The sequence below is a fragment of the Oryctolagus cuniculus genome, chromosome 1 (assembly GCF_964237555.1).
Source record: "Oryctolagus cuniculus chromosome 1, mOryCun1.1, whole genome shotgun sequence".
NCBI classification, from domain to species: Eukaryota; Metazoa; Chordata; class Mammalia; order Lagomorpha; family Leporidae; genus Oryctolagus; species Oryctolagus cuniculus.
The window spans coordinates 17,073,965-17,099,053 of NC_091432.1; the positions used below are offsets into that span (position 1 = coordinate 17,073,965).

Consider the following 25,089-nt stretch of genomic DNA (forward strand, 5'->3'; position numbering starts at 1 on the left):
ACTCTTCTACACACTCTGTGGCATGAGACAGATCATAGAAAACTTACAACTCTGAAAGGCTCAGTTTGTGCTTCCTTAAGTAGCTGTAATAAGATTACCTTGGGGCCAGTGTTGCTGTATAACAGGCAAAGCCACTGCTTACAACGCCTGCATCCCATATAGGCACCGTTTTTGAATCCCGCTGCTCCATGTCTGATCCAGTTCCAGGCTATTGGTATGGAAAAAGCAGCAGAAGATTGTCCAAGCACTTGAGCCCCTGCCACTCAGATGCGAAACCCGAAAGAAGCTCCTGGCTCAGCCCTGGCTGTTGCGGCCATCTGAAGAGTAAACCAGCAGATGGAAGATCTCTAACTCTTTGTCTTCCCCTCTCTCTGACTTTCAATAAATAAGTAAATCTTTTTTTAAAAAAGATTATCTATGTTGGGTTCCTGTGGGATCAGATAGCATATGCTCATAGAAATACTGACACAGCAAGAGGCACAGGGGAAGACTGGCCATGAGCAGGGAGGAGAAGCTCCCTGGGCCACTGGCACAGAGCAGACATGATGGTGTTTTACTCTCGCTCCTGCTTTATGTCAACAAAAGCTGGCAAATATTTTCACTTATCTCTTTTATTTCTTAGAAATGAAAAGTGAAATCCCTAAGTAAATTATCATGGCTCTCAGACTCACATGTATCTGCTTCCATTTCAGGTAGCTTCACAGGTATTGACAGCTAAATTGGGTGGGAAATGAAAAGAAAAAAAGCTTTATATTAATCTGATAATTAAATAATTCTTATCTCTCCACACTTCTTTTCTCTGATGTGTTCTCAGAACACTACAATTTATAATTAAAATACTCATTAGATATAAATAAACCAATGCTTTATTTTTCAAATAAAAGAAATTTCCCAAATTCATGTTAAATATTTGAGAGTGGAGAGTGACTATAGTGTCCTCATGATTTATGATCAAACAATTGATGACTTTCAATTATTAAAAAGGTAATTGCACAACATGAAGTCCCTTGATATAGTACTGAATCCTAAAACAAGAAATATTTAGTAAAACATTAATAAAATATGCTGTTTAGTTAACAATAATCTATCCATGATCATTTCATAATACTAACATGTATATCCATGGCAATGTAAAATATTGAGGAATATTGAGGAAACCTAAAATAAGCAGTATGAAGGCACTCTCTAATCTATCCTAGCAATATTTTCTTCTAATTTACTATTCCAAATATAATTAATTAAAAATAAAATGAATTGTTCAATTTCAGACACCAACAAGTTAGAGATCACAGCTTCATCATCTAATAACTCTGTCAATGAACAAACCAATATGACTCTCTCACTTCTATTATAAATAGAGTAATGCTTGTTCAACTGCCTGATTCATAGCATCAAATAAGTCATAAGATGTGTTTTGAAAAATATGATTTTGAAATGTTATAGAATATTGAAATCAGCATTTTTAGGCAGAGTTTATGTAGCTGAGTGAGCTGAGTGTTCAGTACAACACTACTTACAATAATTAAGATGTGAAATTAACCTAGATGTCCACTGACTGATGAAGGAAGAAAGAAAATACACACACAATGAAACATTATTCAGCCACAGAATGGATAAAATCCTTACATTTCCCACAAAAATGAATGAAACAGGAGATCCTTATAAAAGTGAAATAAGCCAGACATGGGAATATAAATACCACATAGTCCATCCCATACCTGTGTTTAAAAACTTAATCTGCATGAACTTAGTTTAGTACTTGTTAGATAGCGCAAAGCATGAAGAAGTTAAAAAAAAAAAAACAAACCACTGACATTAATGTTTTATATCCTTTTTTAAAAAATTATCCTTTGTGGGGCTGGCACTGTGACGTAGAAGGTGAAGCATCTGCCTGCAGTGCTGGAAGCCCAAATGGATGGTGGTTGGAGTCCCAGCTGCTTCACTTCCAATCCAGGTCTCTGCTGATGGCTTGGGAACGCAATGGAAGACAACCCAAGTGCTTGGGATCCTGCACTGTGTGAGAGACCTAGAAGAAGCTCTTGAATCCTGGCTTCGGATTGGCTCAGCTTTACAGCCATTTGGCCATTTGGGGAGTGAGTCAGCTGATGGAAGACTCTCTCTCTCTGTTTCCTTCTCTCTGTCTGTAACTCTGCCTCTCAAGTGAATAAATAAATCTTAAAAAAAAAAAAAAACCCTTTGCGAAACACATCCTAAGAACCATCTATTTGACTCTCATTGAGGCAAGCAGATTGAACAAGGGTAACGATGTCTATTCCACGGTAGAATGGGTGGAGCCATAATGGTAACAAGAATTGTATGTTAATCAAAAGACCTTGTAAAATAAGATAACCCTTTTATTTGGAATATAGATCCCCTTACAATCGCAATATTTAAAATGAACATCATGTTGAATGAAATAAGCCAGACACAGAAAGACAAATACTGCATGTTCTCCTTTATATGCAGGAGCTAAAATTAAAAACAAAACAAAACAAAAAGAAATAAAAAGCACACAAAAAAAAGAAATTCCTGTGTGTGTCAGTATTGCTAAAAATATACTTTTGTAAAACTTTGTTTTATACCTTTGTCAAATCATTGGTTAAGAATGTTATACTACCATAGTTTTAATGATCAGTGATTATTTTAAAATTTACTGTATACTAGTGAAATATGTTTTTTCCATTCAATTATTGTTTATAGCTATTGTCTATACTCCCACGGAACTAGGAGGTTTTTGCTTTTAACTTGTTAAACTTCTGACTTGGTGAAACATTAAGCCTTCTTGCTGTAATGTAAATTTAAAAGATATTATTTCAAAACCTAAAAAAAAATTTGGAAAAGTAGGCTGGAAGGGAGAGAAGGAGAGGAAGGCGGCAATCTCATTACATTCTTAAGATTGCACCTATAAACTATAGTGAATCTGTTAAAATAATTTAAAAGACGTTAAAAATAATAAAATGAAACATACATTTTAACCCACAATGCAGTATTTTCTATAAACCAAAAAGTTCAGAGAAAGGTTGTGAAGTGTGAAGATAATTCATTTGCACAATTGTAGCAAATATACAAAAAAAAAAAAAAACACAATTTTAAACTATTAAAAATCCTATTTGGAATCGCCCTTCCTGTAAATTCCCTAAACCCATCATTTTAGATCAAGGATTTTTATCCAGCAATAATACTTTTATTTCTTATCTGTCCGGCTAACCATTTTCCTATCCTCAACTACCTGGAAATTGTGTTCTGTTCAGCTTTCAGATTCTGTTGCCTCACCTTAAAGATGCTCTGCTGATTTCCCTGAAGGTCCCAACCTTAAGACTCTGTTTCTGGAATTTGTAAAAAGAGTTGACTTTCTGTATGTTCACTGGTGTCTTTGGTGGATGCCAGAATCCTCTTTGCTGGTGTTGTTTTTGTTGTATCAATGATATAGATTAAATTATAGAGCAAGTATAGGAGCAAACACCAAAGCAGTCTATAGTTTCATTCATTTACATTTCTCTGAACAATTTTGAGTCAAGAACATAATGGTATGCATAAAAAAATAAACTTAGCGAAAATTCTGTGGACATACCTTGAATAAAATGAATTAACTCTGTGACTTGTATTTTTTCTTTCTTCCCTATGCCTTTTAGTTTATTGCTGTGGACATAGTCAATGCTTTACAAATAACTATAAAAAGTACAGTAGCACTTGAATTTATCATGCTTCTACACTAATGTTGTTTATGCAGTCTCAGGAAATTTTGTGTAAGCCTGATATATCACAATGGGAAAGTATTAGACGATAAATGGTACAAAAGAATATACTTATATAGAGCAAATAATATACTATTAGAAAATAAAAATTATGCTATGCACTTGCTGCATCTCATGGTTATTCATATTCAACTTGAGCATGAAAAATCTGAAGATAGGTCTAACTGTATTAAAATTAAAGTAATACCATCTCATCTGAGAAAAAGATTTTCACTTAACTAATAAGAGGTTGTTTGTTGGCATTTAATTGCATCAAGTGTCATCATATAGGACCACAGGTATTATTTTATTTGTTTTCACTTCATTTAAACTTGGTAATGTGATCCTCACTGAAAATGAAGAATCTAAAAGCTAGAAAGTTTATGTAACTTGTTTATGTCATTATTAACAACAAATTCATGCCTAAAGAAATAACCACACTTTGAAGTGCCTTCTCACCATTTAAAACACTATCTGAAAATGCTCAAATATGGATTATGAATCTCACAATGTATTTTCCTTGCAAATTCCAGGGATGGAAATTTCCTAACTTCTATAAAGAGGAGCTGATTTGCTGGCTGACCTAAATCTGAAAGTTCCCAATTCCTGTTCCACATCTGAAACAGAGAGGAAGAGACAAAGGAGAAGTTACCCTGGCTTCCCAAGCTCTGTCTTCAACATGGTCCCAGGAAAGAAAAAAGAAGAAACAACCTTTCCCCACTTGGCTTTCAACTGGAATTTAAACAGGTGTCCCTAAGAGGTCAGGAACCTCTACAGTTCCCCACAGAGTTTGGAGATTCCCCAGCAGTGCCACTGCCCATGCGTAACATTGCGTGGCTTGACTTGCTCAAGTGTTTCTAAAACTTTTACATCCCTGAACAATTAGGGCTTTTTCTGTTTGGTTTATATTTGAAAAGGCTTTCATTTCCCTCTAAATTCAGGAACAGAACACCAGCTATCCCATGGTGGAATAGGGTGTTTTTTGCAGAATTTGGGCAGAATATCTGTGTATGAAATAAGTGCAAGCTAAGCTGAGTTCTGGGACAGGACAGCATTAGTCCATGAGGAAAATGTGTGATATTTGTAACTAGAATTCAAAGAGTGTCTATTAAAGAATAGCAACTTATGTGTAAATAGGCACAATGTCAATATAAAATTTTTTTATCTCAGAAACTAATTTTGAAACTCATGAGTTTAAATATAAAGGTACAATCTTAAGAGACAAAAGCAAGATTTCTCTTTTCATTTTATTTGAAAAGTTTACCGAGCAGGTTTGTTATTGAACATAGCATTGAGACTAAGACTGAGGGAAAGCTTAGACTTGGTTCATCAGGTCTTTTCTTTATTTTTTATTTATTTTATTTTATTTTTTTGACAGGCAGAGTGGACATCAGTGAGAGAGAGACAGAAGGTCTTCCTTGGCCGTTGGTTCACCCTCCAATGGCCGCCGCGGCCCGCACGCTGCGGCTGGCGCACCCCGCCGATCAGAAGGCAGGAGCCAGGTACTTCTCCTGGTCTCCCATGGGGTGCAGGGCCCAAGTACTTGGGCCATCCTCCACTGCACTCCCTGACCACAGCAGAGAGCTAGCCTGGAAGAGGGGCAACCGGGACAGAATCCGGCACCCTGACCAGGACTAGAACCCGGTTTGCTGGCGCCGCAAGGCGGAAGTTTAGCCTAGTGAGCTGCGGCACCGACCTCATCAGGTCTTTTCAAAGAAAGACAATTTCAAATAATTTGTTGCTTTATAGGCCACTAATATGACTTCCTATGTATTCCGTATCTGTTCATACCCTACAGTAAAATGCATAATTGGTATGATTCTTCAGAATATCCAAAGCTCGAGTCACCATCTTTCTATAGGATTACAGGAGAAGTATTTATTTCCTTTTCATTGGAATTCTAGGGGCCAGCTTTGTGGCGCAGTAGGTTAATCCTCTGCCTGTGGCGCCATCATCCGTATGGACACTGGTTCTGGTCCTGGCTGCTCCTCTTCCGAGAAGAAGCTCCTGGCTCCTGGCTCCTGGCTCCTGGCTCCTGGCTCCTGGCTTCAGATTGGCCAAGCTCTGGCCATTGCAGCCATTTGGGGAGTGAACCAATGGATGGAAGATCTTTCTCTCTGTTTCTCCCTCTCACTGTAAAATCTCACTCTCAAATATATAAACAAATAATCCTTTAAAGAAAAGAAATTCTAGGTATACATTCTGATGAAGAATAATCAGCTGACGTGAAGTTCATTCCTCATCATAATGATATCTAAAAGTGTTACTCAGCAACAAAACTTCAGTGATTCATTCTAGAACCCTGTTTCATGCTTCAACCACAGTTAATGCCTTCTAATTTGATCTATGCCTTGTTTTGTTTAATATTTTATTATTTATTCTTGTTAGAGTAACTATCAGCTTTTTCTTCCTATATGCATGAGACGGACTGACTTTATATATGTGTGTGTGTGTATGTTTAAAGATTCTTCTTCCTTTTTAAAACATTTATTTGCTTATTTGAAAAACAGAGTGACAAGCAAGGAGAGAGGTAGAAGAAGAGGGATATTCCATCCACTGTCTGGCTCATCCCCAAAATGGAGAGAGAGAGAGAGAATTTTCCTTCTATTGGTTCACTCCCTGATGTGGCCAGAATTGCTAAGACTTGGACAGGCCAAAGCCAGGAGACAAGAAATTCCATCTGGGTCTCCCGTGTATGACATGGGCCCAAGTACTTGTGCCATCATCTGCTACTTCCCCAGGCACATTAACAGGAAACCAGATCAGAAGTGGAGTCAGCATGCCAATATAGGACACTGACAATGCAAGTGATAGCTTAACCTGCTGCTCCGCAACATCAGCCCCAAAGAGGCTTATTCTGACTTATAATTCTGTAGACTCAAGGTCTAGTACCTCATCTGGCAAAGGCCTTCTATGACTATGTGTCCTTGGCCCTCTCCTTCTAAAGTCATCAGAATTAATCATGGGACCCCACCCTAATGACTATTAAAGGTAATAACTTCCCAAATATCTCACCTGTAAACTCCACATTCAGTACATAACACTAACACTAACATCTGTGTATTAAATTCCTGAATAAACTCAAGGCTACAAAAAATATCCAAAGCTTACAAGGAAGAGAATGGGCGCATGGAAGTAGGATTGTGGAGATGGTTGATACCAAATAATATAAGAGACATTACTTTGCACAGTAGTTAAAAAAATTAGTTTTTGGCCAGCACCGAGGCTCAATAGGCTAATCCTTCACCTGCTCACAGGCACCCTGGGTTCTAGTCCCATTTGGGGTGCCAGATTCTGTCCCGGTTGCCCCTCTTCCAGGCCAGCTCTCTGCTGTGGCCCGGGAGTGCAGTGGAGGATGGCCCAAGTCCTTGGGCCCTGCACCCGCATGGGAGACCAGGAGAAGCACCTGGCTCCTGGCTGCCGATCAGCGCGGTACGCCAGCAGCAGTGGCCATTGAGGGGTGAACCAACAGAAAGGGAAGACCTTTCTCTCTGTCTCTCTCTCTCACTGTCCACTCTGCCTGTCAAAAATAAATAAATAAAAATAATAAAAAAGAGTTTTCAAAATTAAAATCAGAAAAGATTAAGATGGAAGGAAACACCCAAAGAGATGGAACAAATGGGTTGTACAAGAGCAATTTCATCTTCCAGTAGTTATCCAGTAGTATGTTTTTTCAATGTATTTAAAGTTCTAAGTTCATCTTTTACAAATTGTAAAATTTATAGTGAGTTTCCAAGGAGATGTTGCTCAATTTCTGAACAATTATTTATTACTCATACTATTATAAAATGTGTTAGAAGCCAGAGCTTTCAGGTGTGTCCTGATATCCAAAAGATGTAGTCATCCATCAATTCTCATATTTATAAAATTGTTTTATTCGAGAGAGATAGAGAAATCTTCTATGTACTAGTTCACTCTCCAAATGCCTTTGAACACAAGTGCTGAGCTGGAGCTGATACCAGGATCCAGGATCTCAATCCAGGTTTCCCACATGAGTGCCAAGAACCCAATTACTAGAATTACTACAAGTGCCTCCCAAGGTCTACACTGGCAAGCAGTTGAGGTGAACAGCTAGGTCCAGGAGTTGAACACGGGTGTCTTACCTCTAGGATAAATGCCCATTCCTCCTGTTTATAACCATGGATGCTATCCAAACACAGGCAGACCTCTAGTTTATCTTCAAAGGGAAGATAAAGAGAACTTCCACTTGGACTATGGCCTTGTCGAAATAAGATCAAAGTTGACGAGCTCAGGGGGCTTGCATGGCCTTGGCAACTCATGACTAGAGCCTGGGGAGATTGTTGACGCCTTAAACAAGAGTGTCAATTTGTTAAGTCAACAACAGGAGTCACTGTGCACCTACTCCTCATGTAGGATCTCTGTCCTTAATGTGTAGTTCAATGTGAATTAATGATATGACTAGTGCTCAAACAATATTTTGCACTTTGTGTTCTGTGTGGGGGCAAACTGATGAGATCTTTACTTAATATATACTAAATTGATCTTCTGTATATAAAGATAATTGAAAATGAATCTTGAAGTGAATGGAATGGGAAAGGGAGCCGGAAATGGGAGGGTTGCGGGTGGGAGGGAAGTTGTGGGGGGGGGGGGGAGCCATTGTAATCCATAAACTGTACTAAATCTACTAAATAAAAGTTAAAAAAAAAGAAAACTTCATCGCTTCATGTAAATGAATATAAAATGAGTTAGTTATGTATCTGACTAGGTAACAGCGTTCCAGACAGAGGGAAAAGCTTCATAAGGCCTTACAGCAAAAGCATGCTTGGGTGGTGAGCAGAACAGAAAGGGTCTGCAGTATCTGGAAGAATATTCAAGGAATCATTTTAAGGGAAGAATTCATAGAGAAAACTTGGCAGTCATATAATGGATGCTAGTCCTTGAGAAAGGGTTTTGGTTTTACCTGAGTGTCAGGGAAAGGTTTTTCCAAGTTTGGAATAGACCTGTGATATGGTCTTGATATTGTGTAACTATGTAGTTGAAGTTCAGGTAAGGTGGAATTCTTGTACACCCATAAAATAGTGCTGTCTCTTTAATTGTTGGTTTGATATGCTCACCTTCCCAGGATGCACCTGTCACATCCAAGACCAAGGCACATCCTAGGACCCCACCCTGTTTGTGTATCCCATTGGGTATATACCCCTACCTCATCAAAAGGGTGGGGAGCATGGCCCAGGTCTTTCTGCCAAGGGCTATGCTTAGAGGTACAACTCCCATCTTTTCCTCATGACTTCATCTAAAGGCTGGGCCTGAGGGCTCAGGAGGCTTCCACAGCCCAAGCATCTGGTGTCAAGGGCCCAGATGATTATCAGTGTCACAGAAGAGAGTATTAATTTTTTAAAGATTTATTTATTTTTGAGAGGTAGTTACAGACAGAGAGAGACACAGAGAAAGGTCTTCATCCATTGGTTCACTCCCCAAATGGCTGTAATGGCTGAAGCTGAGCCGATCTGAAGCCAAGATCCAGCAGCTTCTTCTGGGTCTCCCATATGGATGCAGAGGCCCAAGCACTTGCATCAGTCCTCTGTTGCTTTCTCAGGCCATAGCAGAAAGCTGGATCAGAAGAGGAGCAGCCTGGACATTAACTCATGCCCATATGGGATGCTGGCACTACAGGCAGAGGCTTAGCTGACTACACCACAGCACCGCTCCAAGAGAGTGTTAATTTCTTAAATTGGCACAGGGGTCACTGGGTACTAACTTTATGCAAGACACTTATCATCAAAAAGTTATATTATTATGGGAGCTGAAGGTTTAATTCTAAAAAACTTACTTTGCCCCTAGTTTGTCAAATAAAAGATGTTTTGTCTCATGCCAGTTCCTGGTAATGTCTGAATATTCAACTCCTTTACTTGTAAGAGATTCACATTCCTGGGTTCTTCTCTCAGGTTAACTGCTTCTAAATTCTCCTAAGTTTAAGTTATTTGTTAACAAGCACTGAGGCAGACTCGAATCTGAATTATATTCCTGCTGAAATAAAGGATAGAGTAGATCCTCAAGTGTGGGATCAGAGAGTACCTGGAAGGGCTGCACATGCTGTTTCTGTCAGACTCCTCTCATGGATGACTACATTTCCTCATAGACATCAGTACCCTATAAAGCTAAAACTCACATGGGGACTCCAGCCCTTGGTTGAAAGTATCTCAAACATGGAGTCTGGGTTCCATGTCAGTCTCCCTGCAAAACTCCTCATTTTGCATGTTTTAAAATTAAATAAAGGGGACCTATCATTCCACCATAGCAGGGTAAACTGGATACCAGCATCCCATATGGGCACTAGTTCAAGTCATGGCTGCTCTACTTCTGGTTTGGCTCCTTGATAATGAGCCTGAGAAAGCAGCATAGGATGGTCATAGTACTTGGTCCCCTTCACCCACATGGGAGGCCTGGAAGAAGGTCCTGGCTACTGGCTTCAGCTTGGCCCAGCCCTGGCTATTGTGGCCACTTGGGAAGTGAACCAGCAGATGGAAAACTCTCTCTCTCTCTCTCTCTCTCTCTCTCTCTCTCTTTATCTCTCCCTCTCCTTTTTTGTAACTCTGCATTTTCAAATACATGAATATATCTTTTTTTAAAAAAAATGGAGAATACAGAATTTTTTAGGACCTCAGAGCTATTAATGAAGTATTCATTCAACTTCACCCTATTGTGCTAAGTCCTTACACCATATTAACACAGACACTTGATATAATTTCATGGTATACAGTCACGGACTTATAGGATGTTTTCTGCTGCATACCATAAAGCCTAAAATCTCAATCTTAGTTTACCTTTGAATGGGCTGACATATCCTCAAATACAACCTTCAGCATGCTTGGAAAATTCTTCCTCAAGTCTTCAGAGACCATCCTCATTTATTTGGAAATTTCTAAATGAGTACATTTGTCAAGGAATAAACCTTCACCTTTTGAGTCTTCACATATGAATGCAGGGGATAAGTATGCTATTCTTGTGAGCCAACTGAAGAGCTCAAATATCTCTTCAAAAAGCAAAATGTAAGAAAAATCTTGAATTTTGTCATATGAAAGCTTTTGGACTTTATGGCAGACATGTATTACTTGTCTCTTCTCCTTAATGTCTCCTAACATCTGTTGGCAGGAAAATTCCCAGATTCTATCATAAGAGGAGGAAATCCTGCCATATCTCATGAAGCCATTTAAAAAACCTGTCTATTGTATGGTATAACCTAGCCCAGACTACTTGCCAGATTTTACAGAAAGTACTCAAGTCTGTGAATGCTCTAACTAAAGTAATCATTGAAAATCAAGTAGCCCTAGCATACATACTGGTTCAAAAAAAAAGGGCAGAGTATGTGTAGTAATTAATGGAATCTATTACATATATTCTAACAGTAATATGCTCACTGAAAGAGACATTGCAACAGTAAGTGGCTCTGTAATTCAGGTAAAGAAACTTTACCATTCCCCACAATTCATAAAGTGATATAACACATTCCCCTTTCCCAATAGGGATCCCACCTACAATCTGTCTTTTTCCAATTATGCTCATCCTGATTAAGAAATTTGAGGATTTTTTTTTCAGCATTTTAAGCCCTCTCAAAAGCAGTGATGACCATGCAGTGGTCAGAACCATTGGCAGTAACTGATGAAAATCTTTTGGCACTTGATACAGACTCACTAGATGTGCTAGGTAAAGATTTCCATACCCAGGACGGGGAAGGCCTATGAATCTGATCAGCAGGAAGTAGCTGTGGAAAACAGATCCACATCTTTCACTACCCCATTAAGACTGAGAGGTGAAAATCTCTAAGTGGCGGAATGATATATTGGAAGTAGACAGTTAAAGTTTAGGTGAAAAAAAAAAATAAAGTATAGATGAAAGGTGTAGCCCTACAAATTAACACTGTATCTGACTCTCAGTTTGATATGCCCACCTTCCCAGGATGAACCTGTCTCACTAGAGAACAAAGGGTATGTCAAGTCCCTAGCCCATTTGGATATCCAATTGGGGTATCTACCACTACCTCATAAAGAGAGGTAGGGGAGAAGTCTCTCTGCTAAGGACCATGCTTAAAGAAATCACTCTCATTTTCTCTTCCTCTCATGGGAAACACCATGCCCTACTCTGGTGTGTATGTCTCTGTGTGGGGAAGCCCACACTCATACACTGCATGATTTTATTTTTATTCCCTCACCATTAAATAAATCTGTGCTCATTACTAGGCCTCTACTTAGAATTCGTCCCTTTTTGTGAGGCAAGAACCTGGATTGGAAATCAGTATGCTCATTTCTCACATCAGTTTGAATTATGCATTTAAAAGATAACCATGAATGTTGTGTTGAAAACTGAATATTGGAGCAGAAGTTATCAAGATAAAAGTAGAGAGAATTGAGGCCGGGACCGTGACATAGAGCCACCGCCTACAGTGCCGGCACATTATTTGGGCTCCAGTTGGAGTTCCAGTTGCCCCATTTCTGATCCAGCTACCTGCTGATATGACTGGGAAAGCAGTGGAAGATGGCCCAAGTGCTTAGGCCTCTGCACCCATGTGGAAGACCTGGAAGATGCTCCTGGCTCCTGGCTTTGGATCTACTTGGCTCTGGCCCTTGCAGCCATTTGGGGAAAGAACCAGTGGATGGAGAAACTCTCTCTGTCTCTGTATCTGCTTCTGCCTCTCTGTAACTCTGCTTTTCAAATAATTAAATGAATCTTTTTAAAAATGCAGAGAGAGTAGATAAGAGAAGTAATGCAGGTGAAAGTTGATGGGGCCTTGGAACAAAAGGACTATTCTTTTTTTTAACTTTTATTTAATGAATATAAATTTCCAAAGTACAGCTTATGGATTACAATGGCTTCCCCCCCCATAACGTCCCTCACACCCGCAACCCTCCCCTTTCCCACTCCCTCTCCCCTTCCATTCACATCAAGATTCATTTTCGATTCTCTTTATATACAGAAGATCAGTTTAGCATACATTAAGTAAGGATTTCAACAGTTTGCTCCCACACAGAAACATAAAGTGAAAAATACTGTTTGAGTACTAGTTATAGCATTAACTCACAATGTACAGCACACTAAGGACAGAGATCCTACATGAGGAGTAAGTGCACAGTGACTCCTGTTGTTGACTTAACAAATTGACACTCTTGTTTATGGCCTCAGTAATCACCCTAGGCTCTTGTCATGAGCTGCCAAGGCTATGGGAGCCCCCTGAGTTCACCGACTCTGATCATATTTAGACAAGGCCATGGTCAAAGTGGAAGTTCTCTCCTCCCTTCAGAGAAAGGTACCTCCTTCTTTGATGACCCGTTCTTTCCACTGGGATCTCACTCGCAGAGATCTTTCATTTAGTTTTTTTTTTTTTTTTCCCCAGAGTGTCTTGGCTTTCCATGCCTGAAATACTCTCATGGGCTTTTCAGCCAGATCCACATGCCTTAAGGGCTGATTCTGAGGCCAGAGTGCTGTTTAGGACATCTGCCATTCTATGGGTCTGTTGTGTATCTCACTTCCCATGTTGGATCGTTCTCTCCCTTTTTTTTTCTATCAGCTAGTATTTGCAGACACTATTCTTGTTTATATAATTCCTTTGCAAAAGGACTATTCTAAAATTGATTTAAAATTATGCCATCTGAGTTCCATGTTAAGGATTGACTAGTAGGATTTTCTGATTAATTGGATATGGATTATGATATAGGGGACCAAATGTAGCATCAATTAAGATAGAAAATGCAGGTTCAGGGGAAGAATCAGGGGTGCACGTTTTGATTTGCCTATTTTAAGACATAGATTAGCCATTCAGGTGGAAATGTGATGGAGAAAGTTGGATTTTGAGGACTTAGGTTCAAGGTGAAATCCAAGCTGCAGAAATTAACTTGTGAATATTAATCTTCTCAAAAGAATATATGAAGAAAAGCTGAGTTACATGTTGCTAATTGATTTTGTAAGATAATAAATGAGCAGTAATTGTTAAAGTTTTATACCACAGGGTTCATTTGTGTCCTGGAAAAGAACATTTGCAGAAAGTGTTAGATATAGAAGCAGGACTGGAAGAGGTCTAAAGAGAATTGAAGAAAAGAATTGTAAGAATCTCTTGAGTGCTGCTTCAAGGAGGGATAATGATATAGGATGGGAGTTGATGAAGAAATAGGGGTCAAGGAGAGATATTTTCAGAGAAATGGAAGATTATTTCTTTGTTATTGAAAATGATTCAGTAAGGGTGAACCAACGGCAAAGGAAGACCTTTCTCTCTGTCTCTCTCTCTCTCTGTGTCCACTCTGCCTGTCAAAAAAATAAAAAAAATAAAAAAAAGAAAATGATCCAGTAGAGAGGTAAATATAAATGAAAGATGAAACACAAGAGATTCTTTGAACCATGTCCTTGTGTAAGGCATAACAAGATAAGCTAAATTTAGTGGTTTCAATGGCTGTGGATTAGGGCTCATATAATTCACCATATAGTGCCACACAGAAAAGCAGCATATAAGAGAACAAATGTTGGAAGACTGGTTGATACAATTGTAATGGTCTGTGGAAGTCCTCTTGATGGCTTAAATTTGCCTAGCGAGCAGCAGGCATTTGTGTAGTGATTAAGTACTCCTTAGAACACCCACATTCTGCTTATAGAGTGCCTAGGCACCAGTCCAAACTTGGCTTCTGAGTACAGCTTCCTGCTAGTGTGTACCCTGGCTTGAGTAGTTGTGTCCCCGCCACTCACATGGGAGACCTACATTGAGTTCCTGGCTTTTGTGTTTAGTCTGAATCCCAGTTGTAGTGGCCATTTGGGAAGTGAGCTAGCTGTTGAGAGATTCTCTCTCTCTCTCTCTCTCTCTCCCTTCCTCTGCCTCTCTCCTTCTCTCCCTCTCTCTCCTTTCTACTTCTCTCCCTTTCAAAATAATAAAATAAAAAATTATGTGCAATTAAAAAACTTTTTTAAATGAAATAGGAGTCTCACCTTATAGTTCCCCTTAATTTTGCAGCAGATTTTAGGCAGAAAGTCTTCTTCAAAATAAAGTACCCTTCTAGTCCTACTTTGCTGTGCCTTTTCTCATGATTAGTGCTAAATTTTTCAAAACCACATGTGTTTTTTCAAATCATATATATGTAAATATATAAGTAATGCTGAATTTTTCAAATCCATACATATTTTTCAAATTCACATGTATATATGTAATTCTGAGTTTTTCAAACCCATACGTATTTTTAAACCCATATACATATCATATATATGTAATCTGATATATATAACTTGATATTATATTACATATACATATAAATATCAGATTATTTACAAGTTATTATTGATAATAGAAAACTCCTATTAAAAATAAAGACAGTGGTCAGTGTTGGTGGCACAGCAGATTAAACTGCCACTTCCAACTTTGACATGCCATACAAGAGTGCTGGTTCAAATCCCAGCTTCTGTGTTTCCAATCCAGCTCCCTTCTAATGTGCCTGGGAAAGCAGTGGAATGTGGCTTAGTTGGTAGGGCTGCTGGCACCATGTTGGAGACCCAGTCAGTTCAGATCTCCTGGCTCCTGACTGGACCAGCTGGCACTATTGAAACCATCTTAGGCATAAAAGAGTGGATGGAAAATCTCTTTATCTCTTTGTCTCTCCCTATCTACTACTCTCTCTTTAAAATTAATCATTAAATTTTTTTAAAATATAGTCTGCTATATTTTCCAATTGTTATATAGTTGTTTGTAATAATTCCTGGTGATTCTTTATTTTTCTGTGGAATCACTTGTAAAATCATTTTTCATCTCTGACATGAATTTAAGTATTTTACCTTTTTAGTTTAATTAATTGGGCCAATTGTTTACCAATTTTATTTTTTTATCAGCACTTCATTTCACTGTTCTTTTGTATGATTTTTCTTAATTTCAGTTTTGTTTATTTGCTCTCTAATTTTTATTATTTCCTCTTACTAAGTTTGGGTTTGGTTTCTCCTTGTTTTCCTAGGTCCTTGAGATGCACTGTTAGATCATTTATTTAGTGCCTTTCAAATTTCTTGATGCAGAAACTAAGTGCTATAAACTTTCTTCTTAATGCTACCTTTCCTGTACCATAAGTTTTGATATAGGTATTGTCATCTTCATTTGTTTCAAGGAATTTTTTTAATTTCCCCTTTGATTTCATCTATAACAAAATATTCACTCAAAACAATGTTATTCAGTCTTCACGTATTTGTATATTATATTTTCTAGAGTTTCTCTTGTTAAATACCAACTTCATTCCACTGTGATCAGAAAACATACACAGTATAATTTTAATTTGTTTTTATTTGTATAGACTTGTTTTCTATTGTCTATCCTATATCAGGTCTCATGCATTGATGAAAATGTGTATTCTGTGGCAGTAGGATGAAATGTTCTGTAGCTATCAATTAGACACATTTTGTCTACAGTGTAGACTAGCTCTATTCTTTGTTCTTAATTAATTATCTAGTTAGTCTATCCATTGACAAAAGTGAAATATTGAAATCTCCCACTCTTTTTGTTGGGGAGCACATATATCTGTCTAGATCCATCAACATTTGTTTCAAATAGCTGGATGTCCCAGAATTAGGTGCATGTATATTTAGTATTGTCACATGTTCTGACTGAAATGATCCCTTAATCATTACATAATGATCTTGTCTCTTATTTTTTAAAAAAAAAAGATTTTATATGTTTACTTGAGAGGTAGAGTTACAGACAGTGAGAGGAAGAGACAGAGAGATAGGTCTTCCTTCCGTTGATTCACTCCCTAGATGGTTGCAAAGGCCAGAGCTGCGCGGATCCAAAGCCAGGAAACAGGTGCGTCTTCCTGCTCTCCCACATAGAGAGAGCAGGGGCCCAAGCACTTGGGCCATCTTCCACTGCTTTCCCAGGCCACAGCAGAGAGCTGGATTGCAAGAGGAGCAGCTGGGACTAGAACCAGCACTCATATGGGATGCCGGCACTGCAGGCGGAGGATTAACCTACTGCACCACGGAGCCAGCCCTTACTTAGTCTCTTTGAACACTTTGTCTTAAAGTTTATTTTATCTAATGTTTTGATGTCTTCTTTTGTTCATTTTTGATTTCCTTTTGTATGGAATACTTTTTTCTAGCTTTTCACTTTCAGCCTGTATGGAACTTCCATATTCAATAAATCAGGTCCGTTTAGTTACTCTGGTCTTATATAAAGTATACAACCATAGACACATGATTCTAAACTATCTGACTCTGCTACAAGTGCCTCAATTTGCTTCTCTAAAAAATGACAAGAGGCGCCTACTAAGCTGACACTTAAAAGAATGAAAAGGGGGAAATCCAATTCCAAAATTTTTATATATGTTTATCATCCCCACTTCTATGTTTATATTTATCTCAACACTTTTAAAACCTTGTAGTGTCTTTCAGACTTACATTCATCCAACAATATTTATCAAGCACTCACTACATGATGGGGAAGATTCTAAGCAGCAGATTTACATCATGGATAAATGCATGGAGTCCATGCTTTATTGAGAATTACAATCTTATGGGATTGAAGCCAAGAAATATTTTGAAGGTATGGTTTGTTGTCATAAATACAAGGATATAACCAGGATCCAAAAAAAAAAAAAAAAACAGAGTGGAATGATTAGAAAAAGTTGTCAGCAAGCAGCAAGTGGCAGTCTGTGGAAGTGGTGATTTTTCTGGAGATGGAGAAAAGAAGAAACAGGAAAATAGCCAATCAAAGCCTCTGGGAAACATCATTCTAACAGACAGGAAAGACAAAGATAGTGATGAACTGGGAACGCATCGAACAATGCAAAGTGCAGGTTTTGAAAACAAGTGAACCAATGAAAACTTTTGAGAAAGGGGATGAAGTACAAAAATATACTTGGCATGATGTATTGTGGTTACAGGAAGGACCTTTCAGTATCTTGACCTGTTTTGTGAGCTTACAAGACACTTTTGGTTTCTGAGTGCCCCATTGATTCAATGACTGAGGAGCAGTGCTCAGCGGTCTTGCCGGCACGATTTGTTCTTGGCACGCACACTAGCAATCTCTCAGCGTCCTATGTTTCATCCACAGTTTTCTCATGGCTTTTTTCACCTCTGCATTTCTCAAGGTGTAGATTAAGGGATTTAACATGGGTTCAACAATGGTAAAGCACACAGCCATTACCTTGTCTATAGGATAAGTGACCACGGGCCTCATGTACAAGAAAATACAGGGTACAAAGAACAAGACCACCACTGTGATGTGGGAGCCACAGGTGGAGAAGGCTTTGCGCCGCCCTTCTGAGCTGCAAGACTTCAGGGAGCAGAGGATGATCACATAGGAGGTAAGGAGGATAAGGAAGATACTCACACACATGACCCCACTGTTGAGGATGACTAAGAGCCCCAGGGTGCGAGTGTCCACGCAGGCAAGTTTCAACAACGGAAATAAATCACACATAAAGTGGTCTATGATATTGGGACCACAGAAAGGGATTTGGTACATGAAGAGAAGTTGTATTGTGGCGTGTATGGATCCTCCCACCCAAGCGCCTCCGACCATCAGGCAGCACACTCGAGAACTCATGATGGCGGTGTAGTGCAGGGGCTTACAGATGGCCACATAGCGGTCGTAGGCCATCACCGTGAGAAGGATGATCCCCACACCACCGAAGAAATGCTCTGCGAAGAGCTGGGTCATGCAGCCTTCAAGGGAGATGGTGGTGCTCTCAGAGAAAGAGTCCACAATCATCTTGGGGGCGATGACAGAAGAGTAGGTGATGTCCATGAGGGACAAGAAAGTAAGGAAAAAATACATAGGTGACCTCAGGCTTTGACTTGAGATGATAGTTACCACAATGAGTACATTTCCCAGCACTGTGGCCACATACATGACCAGAAACACAGCAGACAAGATTTTGCTCATCTCCGGGTTCTTGGTAATACCCAAAAGAATGAATTCAGTCACATTGTTCGGATGCTCCATTTAATGTGGGCTGAGGAAAGCGCATCACTCTGATGCAAAGTCTATGAAAGTATTACTATTTTTAATTAGTAATCACTAGGTGTAGATTTTTTGCACCTTGTCTCATACCCTCTTTATGCACCCTTTTCTCCAGTTTTTGCTACAGAAACCAGCACCTAACCATAAAAGCCTCACAGAAGCTTGATGCCACTCATTCCCTCTCATTGGTGCAGCTCTTGCTTTTGCTCTGCAGCTCACTGCTTGCAATGGTTTATGAGACCTACTTCATCATTCTGATGCATATAAACAACCTGGAAATAGAGAGAAATTAACACACTTAGAGAAATCTTTGACCATTAGTAGTTAGAAGGCAATGGGTAAATGGTAACCATCTTTACACAATCTTAAGTGAAGTGCTTTGCCTTTCCTTTTTCACTTTCCATGTTGGAAAACAGAATAGCCCACAGAGCAGATGTTATTCAACTGCTTTTTGGCAACTTTAAGCTAGGATGCTGGTTTTCATTAATTACTAGTCACACCCAATAACTTGGAAAACATATAAATATCCTATATTTGTGCCATATATTTATTAAACACTTAAAGCTGTTTTCATCACATTTCTTCCTTTCTAAAATATTATTTTTACTATTGTTACATATTGCTAATATTCAGTGAGTTCTTACTATGTCTTATATTGTGATATACCAAGATATATTTTGCATTTTAGAGATTAGATACTGAGACTTTAAGGGGAAAGAAATGGCAGAGTTCTTATAACTAGTAAACACTAAAGCCAAATTCAAATCTAGGTTTTCTTGATTCTAAATTTAACACTGGTAGCAAATTTATACTGTTTCTTTTATGATAATACTGAATGTTCAAAATTAGAAAATATATTATCTTTCATGATGTCACTTCATTTTTATAACAATGCAATAATAAATATTTATGTTTCTGGTGTTTGTTTCATTCTAGAATATACATATTCAAGTCTTGACACAAGAATTTACACCATTAACTAAATTCCCAACTATTCTAAACATTTCCCAGATATGCTGATTAAGGAAAATTAAAACTTAAATCTCTCTGCTCCAAGAAGATCCAAATTCACAACTTAGCCGACACCATCCCTGCGCTTGACCCTAAGTTAACATAAACTACTCAATGGATAAAGTAACTATCCTATTATTAAAGGATAATGTAAATCCATTATCATTCGTCTTTCATAACTCACTTCCTCACTTCCATTTGTCCTTGGGAAGGAGTGCTTCCAGATGAAACAAAGGATTGTAAAGAAGTATTAACCTATCAATAAAAACTCTTATTCTTCACTCACTATACATCGACAAGGTGCTAGGATGGATGCATGTATAATCACATTTATTTTACATAGTACACAAGATTAGTAAAATCACAAAGCCCATCTCAAGGAAGAGGAAAGTGAGTCCTGGAGACCTTAGGCATCTCATCCAAGATCAATGGGGATTATGAAATCTGATAGTCTCATTTTGAAGTATAACTTCTTAACCATTAGCTTAGACCCCTGCAGAAGTGAGCAGCAGCCTCAGCTAGAGAAATGAAATCGCTACAGTAGTTGCATGATAAAAGAGCTGCTCCAAGGAACGAAGTTCCCTTTACTAGGGAGACATCAGCAAAGGTGGTTAGCTGCTCAGTTAGAATATATTTTTTTGAATTTTTGATTGACATGTACAACTTGTCCATTTTTGTGGTGTTCAAACAGTATTTCATCAGGTATACAGGGCGTGTACCAATCAAATCAGGCAATAGGACTTCCATTTCTTTATATTCTTTCAGTTTGGAATCTACTAGCTCCTCCCTTGCAGTTTTTATAAATTTTTCAAAGAATATAATAGAAACATTGTTTGTTTTTTTTAAGAATTCTTTTTTTTTTATTTGACAGGTAGAGTTTTAGACAGTGAGAGAGACAGAGAGAAAGGTCTTCCTTCCATTGGTTCACTCCTCAAATGGCCGCTACGGCCAGTGCTGCACCAATTCGGAGCCAGGAGCCAGGTGCTTCTTTCTGGTCTCCCATGCAGGTGCAGGGGTCCAAGTGCTTGGGCCATCCTCCACTGCCTTTCAGGGCCATAGCAGAGAGCTGGTCTAGAAGAAGAACAACCGGGACTAGAACCTGGTGCCTATAGAGGACCATTGTTTTAAATAAGAATACAAACTTTACCAAGTACCTAGAGGCAGGGTCTTGATTTTCTTCACTAGGCTAAATAAAGTAAACAGCTGCCGGCATATCCTCAATAGATGTGAACTAACCCTTCACCCAACTCCATTCAGGAACTTCAAACTTTCCTAAACAGCCCTAAGCCCTCACCAAGTGGAGAGAACATGTTCTTGGCAGTCCAGATAACTGCATTTTATCTACTGTCTCTCTCATTCCTAGAATGCATTGTCACATTGCTCACCACTCTGGGCCTCGGTTCCCTCTTCCGCAATTGAGGCAGCTGTGGAATTTGTGCGGAGTGCTAAGGGTTCAACGAACACATCTAGGGACTCTGCCCCTTTCAAACAGCAGCCCAGTCCTTATCTGCATTGAATCTTTAACCTTACAAGTAAGATTTTCTTTACACAATTACATATCTACAATAGTTTTAAAATGATATGCATTAGATTACAATAAACAATTCTGCCTTCGTCTGCCTTTAACTCTGACAAGAGTATCTGAGATACATTGTGTTCTTATCCTGATTTTTGCATGCAGTGGATAAGGCTTAGGAAAACTGTGAAACCGATTACAGCCTTTTGGCAGGTATGTGAACAAGTTCATAAGCACAGACAACAAACTACTATGGCTGCCACTACAAGCACTGTATGGCCCTGTCTCACAGCACTTTCAGGAGAATTAATCAGGCATGAGAAGGTTTGGGGACCACTACTTGAATACTCACCAGATTCTTTTCCATTTCTATAACCTTCTTGATTTCCTGCTGCCTCTGCCAATGTCCTTTGTTAACAAACTCATCACCACTCCTCCTTTGTGCCTTAAGTTCTCCCCAACATCACCTTCACAACTGTTACCCCAGGCATTTCTTACATGTACCTGTGTAGGTTGTGTATCAGCTATAATTATATTATCTTCATTTTTTTCATGTTGGTTTTATCTCCTTATGGAGAAGCTAAATGATGGCTGCTTTATTCCAAATTTCTAAGGCCATACTATGTACATACTTAGTCAATTAATTAAATTTAATTAAAGCCATGAAATTAAAATCATCCAAGGAAAACTGCATTGTACCATGTGGCCCAGGTACTGCCAGTGCCATTCCCTGCCTCTAGAAATGACAGCACCATTGTGAGAAGCTGGCAGTTCCAGTTCAAAAATTCCACTTACAATCTTTGCTCTTTATCATTTCCATGCTGGCAGACATGTTTTAGCCAAATTCAAGAACTTGAAACACACTTTGGACTTATAGCACAGTGTTGAATCACCTCCACCAACTCCTTTTTGTAATGTTAATTTCCAATAACTTGCCAAAAGGGCATAAAGTAAATTAAGTCATGGGTCTGGTGCTGTAGCACAGCAGGTAAAGATACTGCCTGTGGTGTCCGGCAACCCATATGAGTGTCAGTTTGAATCCCGGCTGCTCCATTTCCAATCCAGCTCTCTGCTATGGCCTGAGAAGGAAGTAGAGGATGGCCCGAGTCCTTGGGCCCCTGAACCCAGGTGGAAGACCCAGAAGAAGCTCCTGGTTCCTGGCTTCAGATCAGCACAGCTCTGGCTATTGTGACTATCTAGGGAATGAAACAGCACATAGAAGACCTCTCTCTCTCTCTCTCTCTCTCTCTAACTCTGCTTTTCAAATAAATAAATAAATCTTCTTTTAAAAAAATAGTAAATTAAGTCACAAATCATTAAGAGCTCAGGACTTTCCAATATGAAACCATAATTTGTATACACAGATAAACAAACACAGTTTTAGTGTACTGTGATGTTACATGTGTTTAGGTGATTCAATAATTTCAACAACTTCAAATTAATACCTCAAACTAATAGGAACATAGGTCAGCGCTGTGGCGTAGTGCGTAAATCCACCACCTGCAGTGCTTGCATCCCATATGGGTACTGGATTGATTCCCGCTGCTCCACTTCCAATCCAGCTCTCTGCTATGGCCTGGGAAAGCAGTAGAAGATGGCCCAAGTCCTTAGGCCCCTGAACTCACATGGGAGACCCAGATGAAGCTCCAGGCTTCTGGCTTTGGATCAGCATAGCTCTGGCCATTGCAGTCAATTGGAGAGTGAGCCAATGGATGGAAGACCTCTCTCTCTCTCTGCCTTTCCTTCTCTCTCTGTGTGTAACTCTTTCAAATGATAAATAAATGTTTAAAAAATAGGAACATGTGTAATGCTCAAGTGAAATCTTTGACTTCCAAAGCACAATCTGCTGTTACCTCTGTACTTCCAAAAGCCCCATTACCTGATAATCAGAACAAGTAGAAGTTGGAGATCATGCAAGTAAAATTTCCAAGCTCATATTAGCGAGACCGAAATCTGGTCTCATCCAGGATGCTCTCACGTGAACTTTCTTCTACTGAAGAGATGGGAATCATGACACATGATAGCTTCTAAGTAAATCAGTACCTGCATCAGGTGCAAATTATTCAGTCATTCAGTGGGAAGTTATTTTGATAGGACTACAGTTCTTAGTAGTTTTGAATTACTTAGAAAAGATGTTCTAAATACCTATATATCAATCAGAAACAATGCTTGTGGTTGGAAAAAGAACTAAAATTTCATATAAACAGGAAAGTTGCCTCCAAAATGAGCATTTATTTGGCTATATTGGGAGCTTAATTTATGTACATTGTAAGTCCTTATTTTACAAACAACATCATTACTAATATTTCTCTCCTTTGGGTAATGAACTCAGGCTAAAAGAGGACAGTGCTAATTTCAAATGGCACAGAATTTCAAATTGTGCAGACTTGCATCATTCCAACTTTATCCCATTGCAGCTGTGTCCCTATGGGTTGAAGAGCTAATCACTGTACCAGTGAATTCTCCTCCACCCCTGCAGTGATCAAGTTTTTCCCAGGGGCAGAACTTGACTGGAGACAGGCCAAGCAAATGCTCCACACGAACAAAAGCAGATTATGCTATTACCCATTTAATTATTTGCTCCATACAGATTACTATTTGTTAGAAACAAAACATTTATACAATGATCCGTCTTTCTCATGAAATAGATGAAGAGAAGACATTGCTACGTATTTTTTAGGATCATTTTTCTATCAAGTACTAGGATCAATATTTCTCTATCATCCAAGTATTCGGATCAATGTTTTCTATCACCCAGCCTGGTGCTGTCCTAATCTTCTGACTATTACTGAAATTGTGCCATATTGAACTGCATCCCTGACCCATGCCTTGTGTGAGATCTTGAGCCAGAGGCTTTCAGCTATCTGCCGATTTCTGATCCACATAGACTGCAGAATTATAATTGCTGGTTTTAGACACTAAAAATAAAAAAAAAAGTAGAGGAGCCTCGAAGAAAATATGTACTATATGATACACAATTATGTATTTGGTATTTTTGCATCGTGCTAGCCAGACATGTTATGAAGGAGGAAAATAGATGAGCCAGATTCAACAGACTAATGTGTTCCTTAACCTAATTTAGTTCAATTTTATTGGTTATTCATTTAAAATGGTATAAAGGCACTTAATGATATCTGTTGCTGCATTACAAAAGTGAAAGTCTGTAAAGAACTTAACAATATAAATGTCTCCTAATTAGCCTTAACTATAGCTATTTCATGCCCCTCAGTTGAATGATGTGTAATTTTCACTCAAATATCCAATGGATAAACCAAAATATCCTTATACATTAGGTCCAAGTACTTTTTACTGCATTCATTTTAAGAAAAGCATGTATATATATATATATATTTTTTTTTTTCTTTTTTGTTGCTTTTGGTTTTCAAAAAACCATTTGGCAGGAACCCATCATCTGCTGGCTCCCATGATGCACATTAGCAGGAAGCTGGATTGGAAGCAAAGGAGCCAGGACTGGAATCAGGCACTCTGACATGGGAGGCAGGTGCCCAAGTAGTGATTTAATCACTGTAAAATGTCCATACCAATGTAGCTTTACATTTAAGTGCTATAAATAACTAGATGGCAGTTGGTACTCAAAAAATATTCTTGATGATGGGTACAAAAAAGAATTACAATATTCCTTCAAATTATTTGTAAACTAATAGGACTCTACTAAGAATGCCAGGCTGACACAAAATTTCTTCCTTGCTTCCTTTTGCTGTTGAAAATCTATAATTTACTTCTGATCAAATGTTTCATTCCTCTGCTAGGGATCTAGTGCATCTCCTAAGACACAATCACTGGTCTTGTTTTCCAACAAGTTTTCCCATCTGTCTACGAGTGGAAATAACATTTTTTCAATACTTCCCCAATGTTCATCCCTGGCTTATCCTTAT

At 38.7% G+C, this 25,089-nt stretch overlaps 1 protein-coding gene across 1 annotated transcript; it reads right to left on the reverse strand.

Annotated features, from left to right (window-relative positions):
* Positions 1 to 17,718: 17,718 nt before the first annotated feature.
* On the reverse strand, positions 17,719 to 18,648 carry LOC103351841 (olfactory receptor 4C6-like). Its single transcript, XM_008272682.3, has one exon. The coding sequence runs from the start codon at positions 18,646 to 18,648 to the stop codon at positions 17,719 to 17,721; it is 930 nt and encodes a 309-aa protein (XP_008270904.3).
* Between the last annotated feature and the right edge of the window lie 6,441 nt (positions 18,649 to 25,089).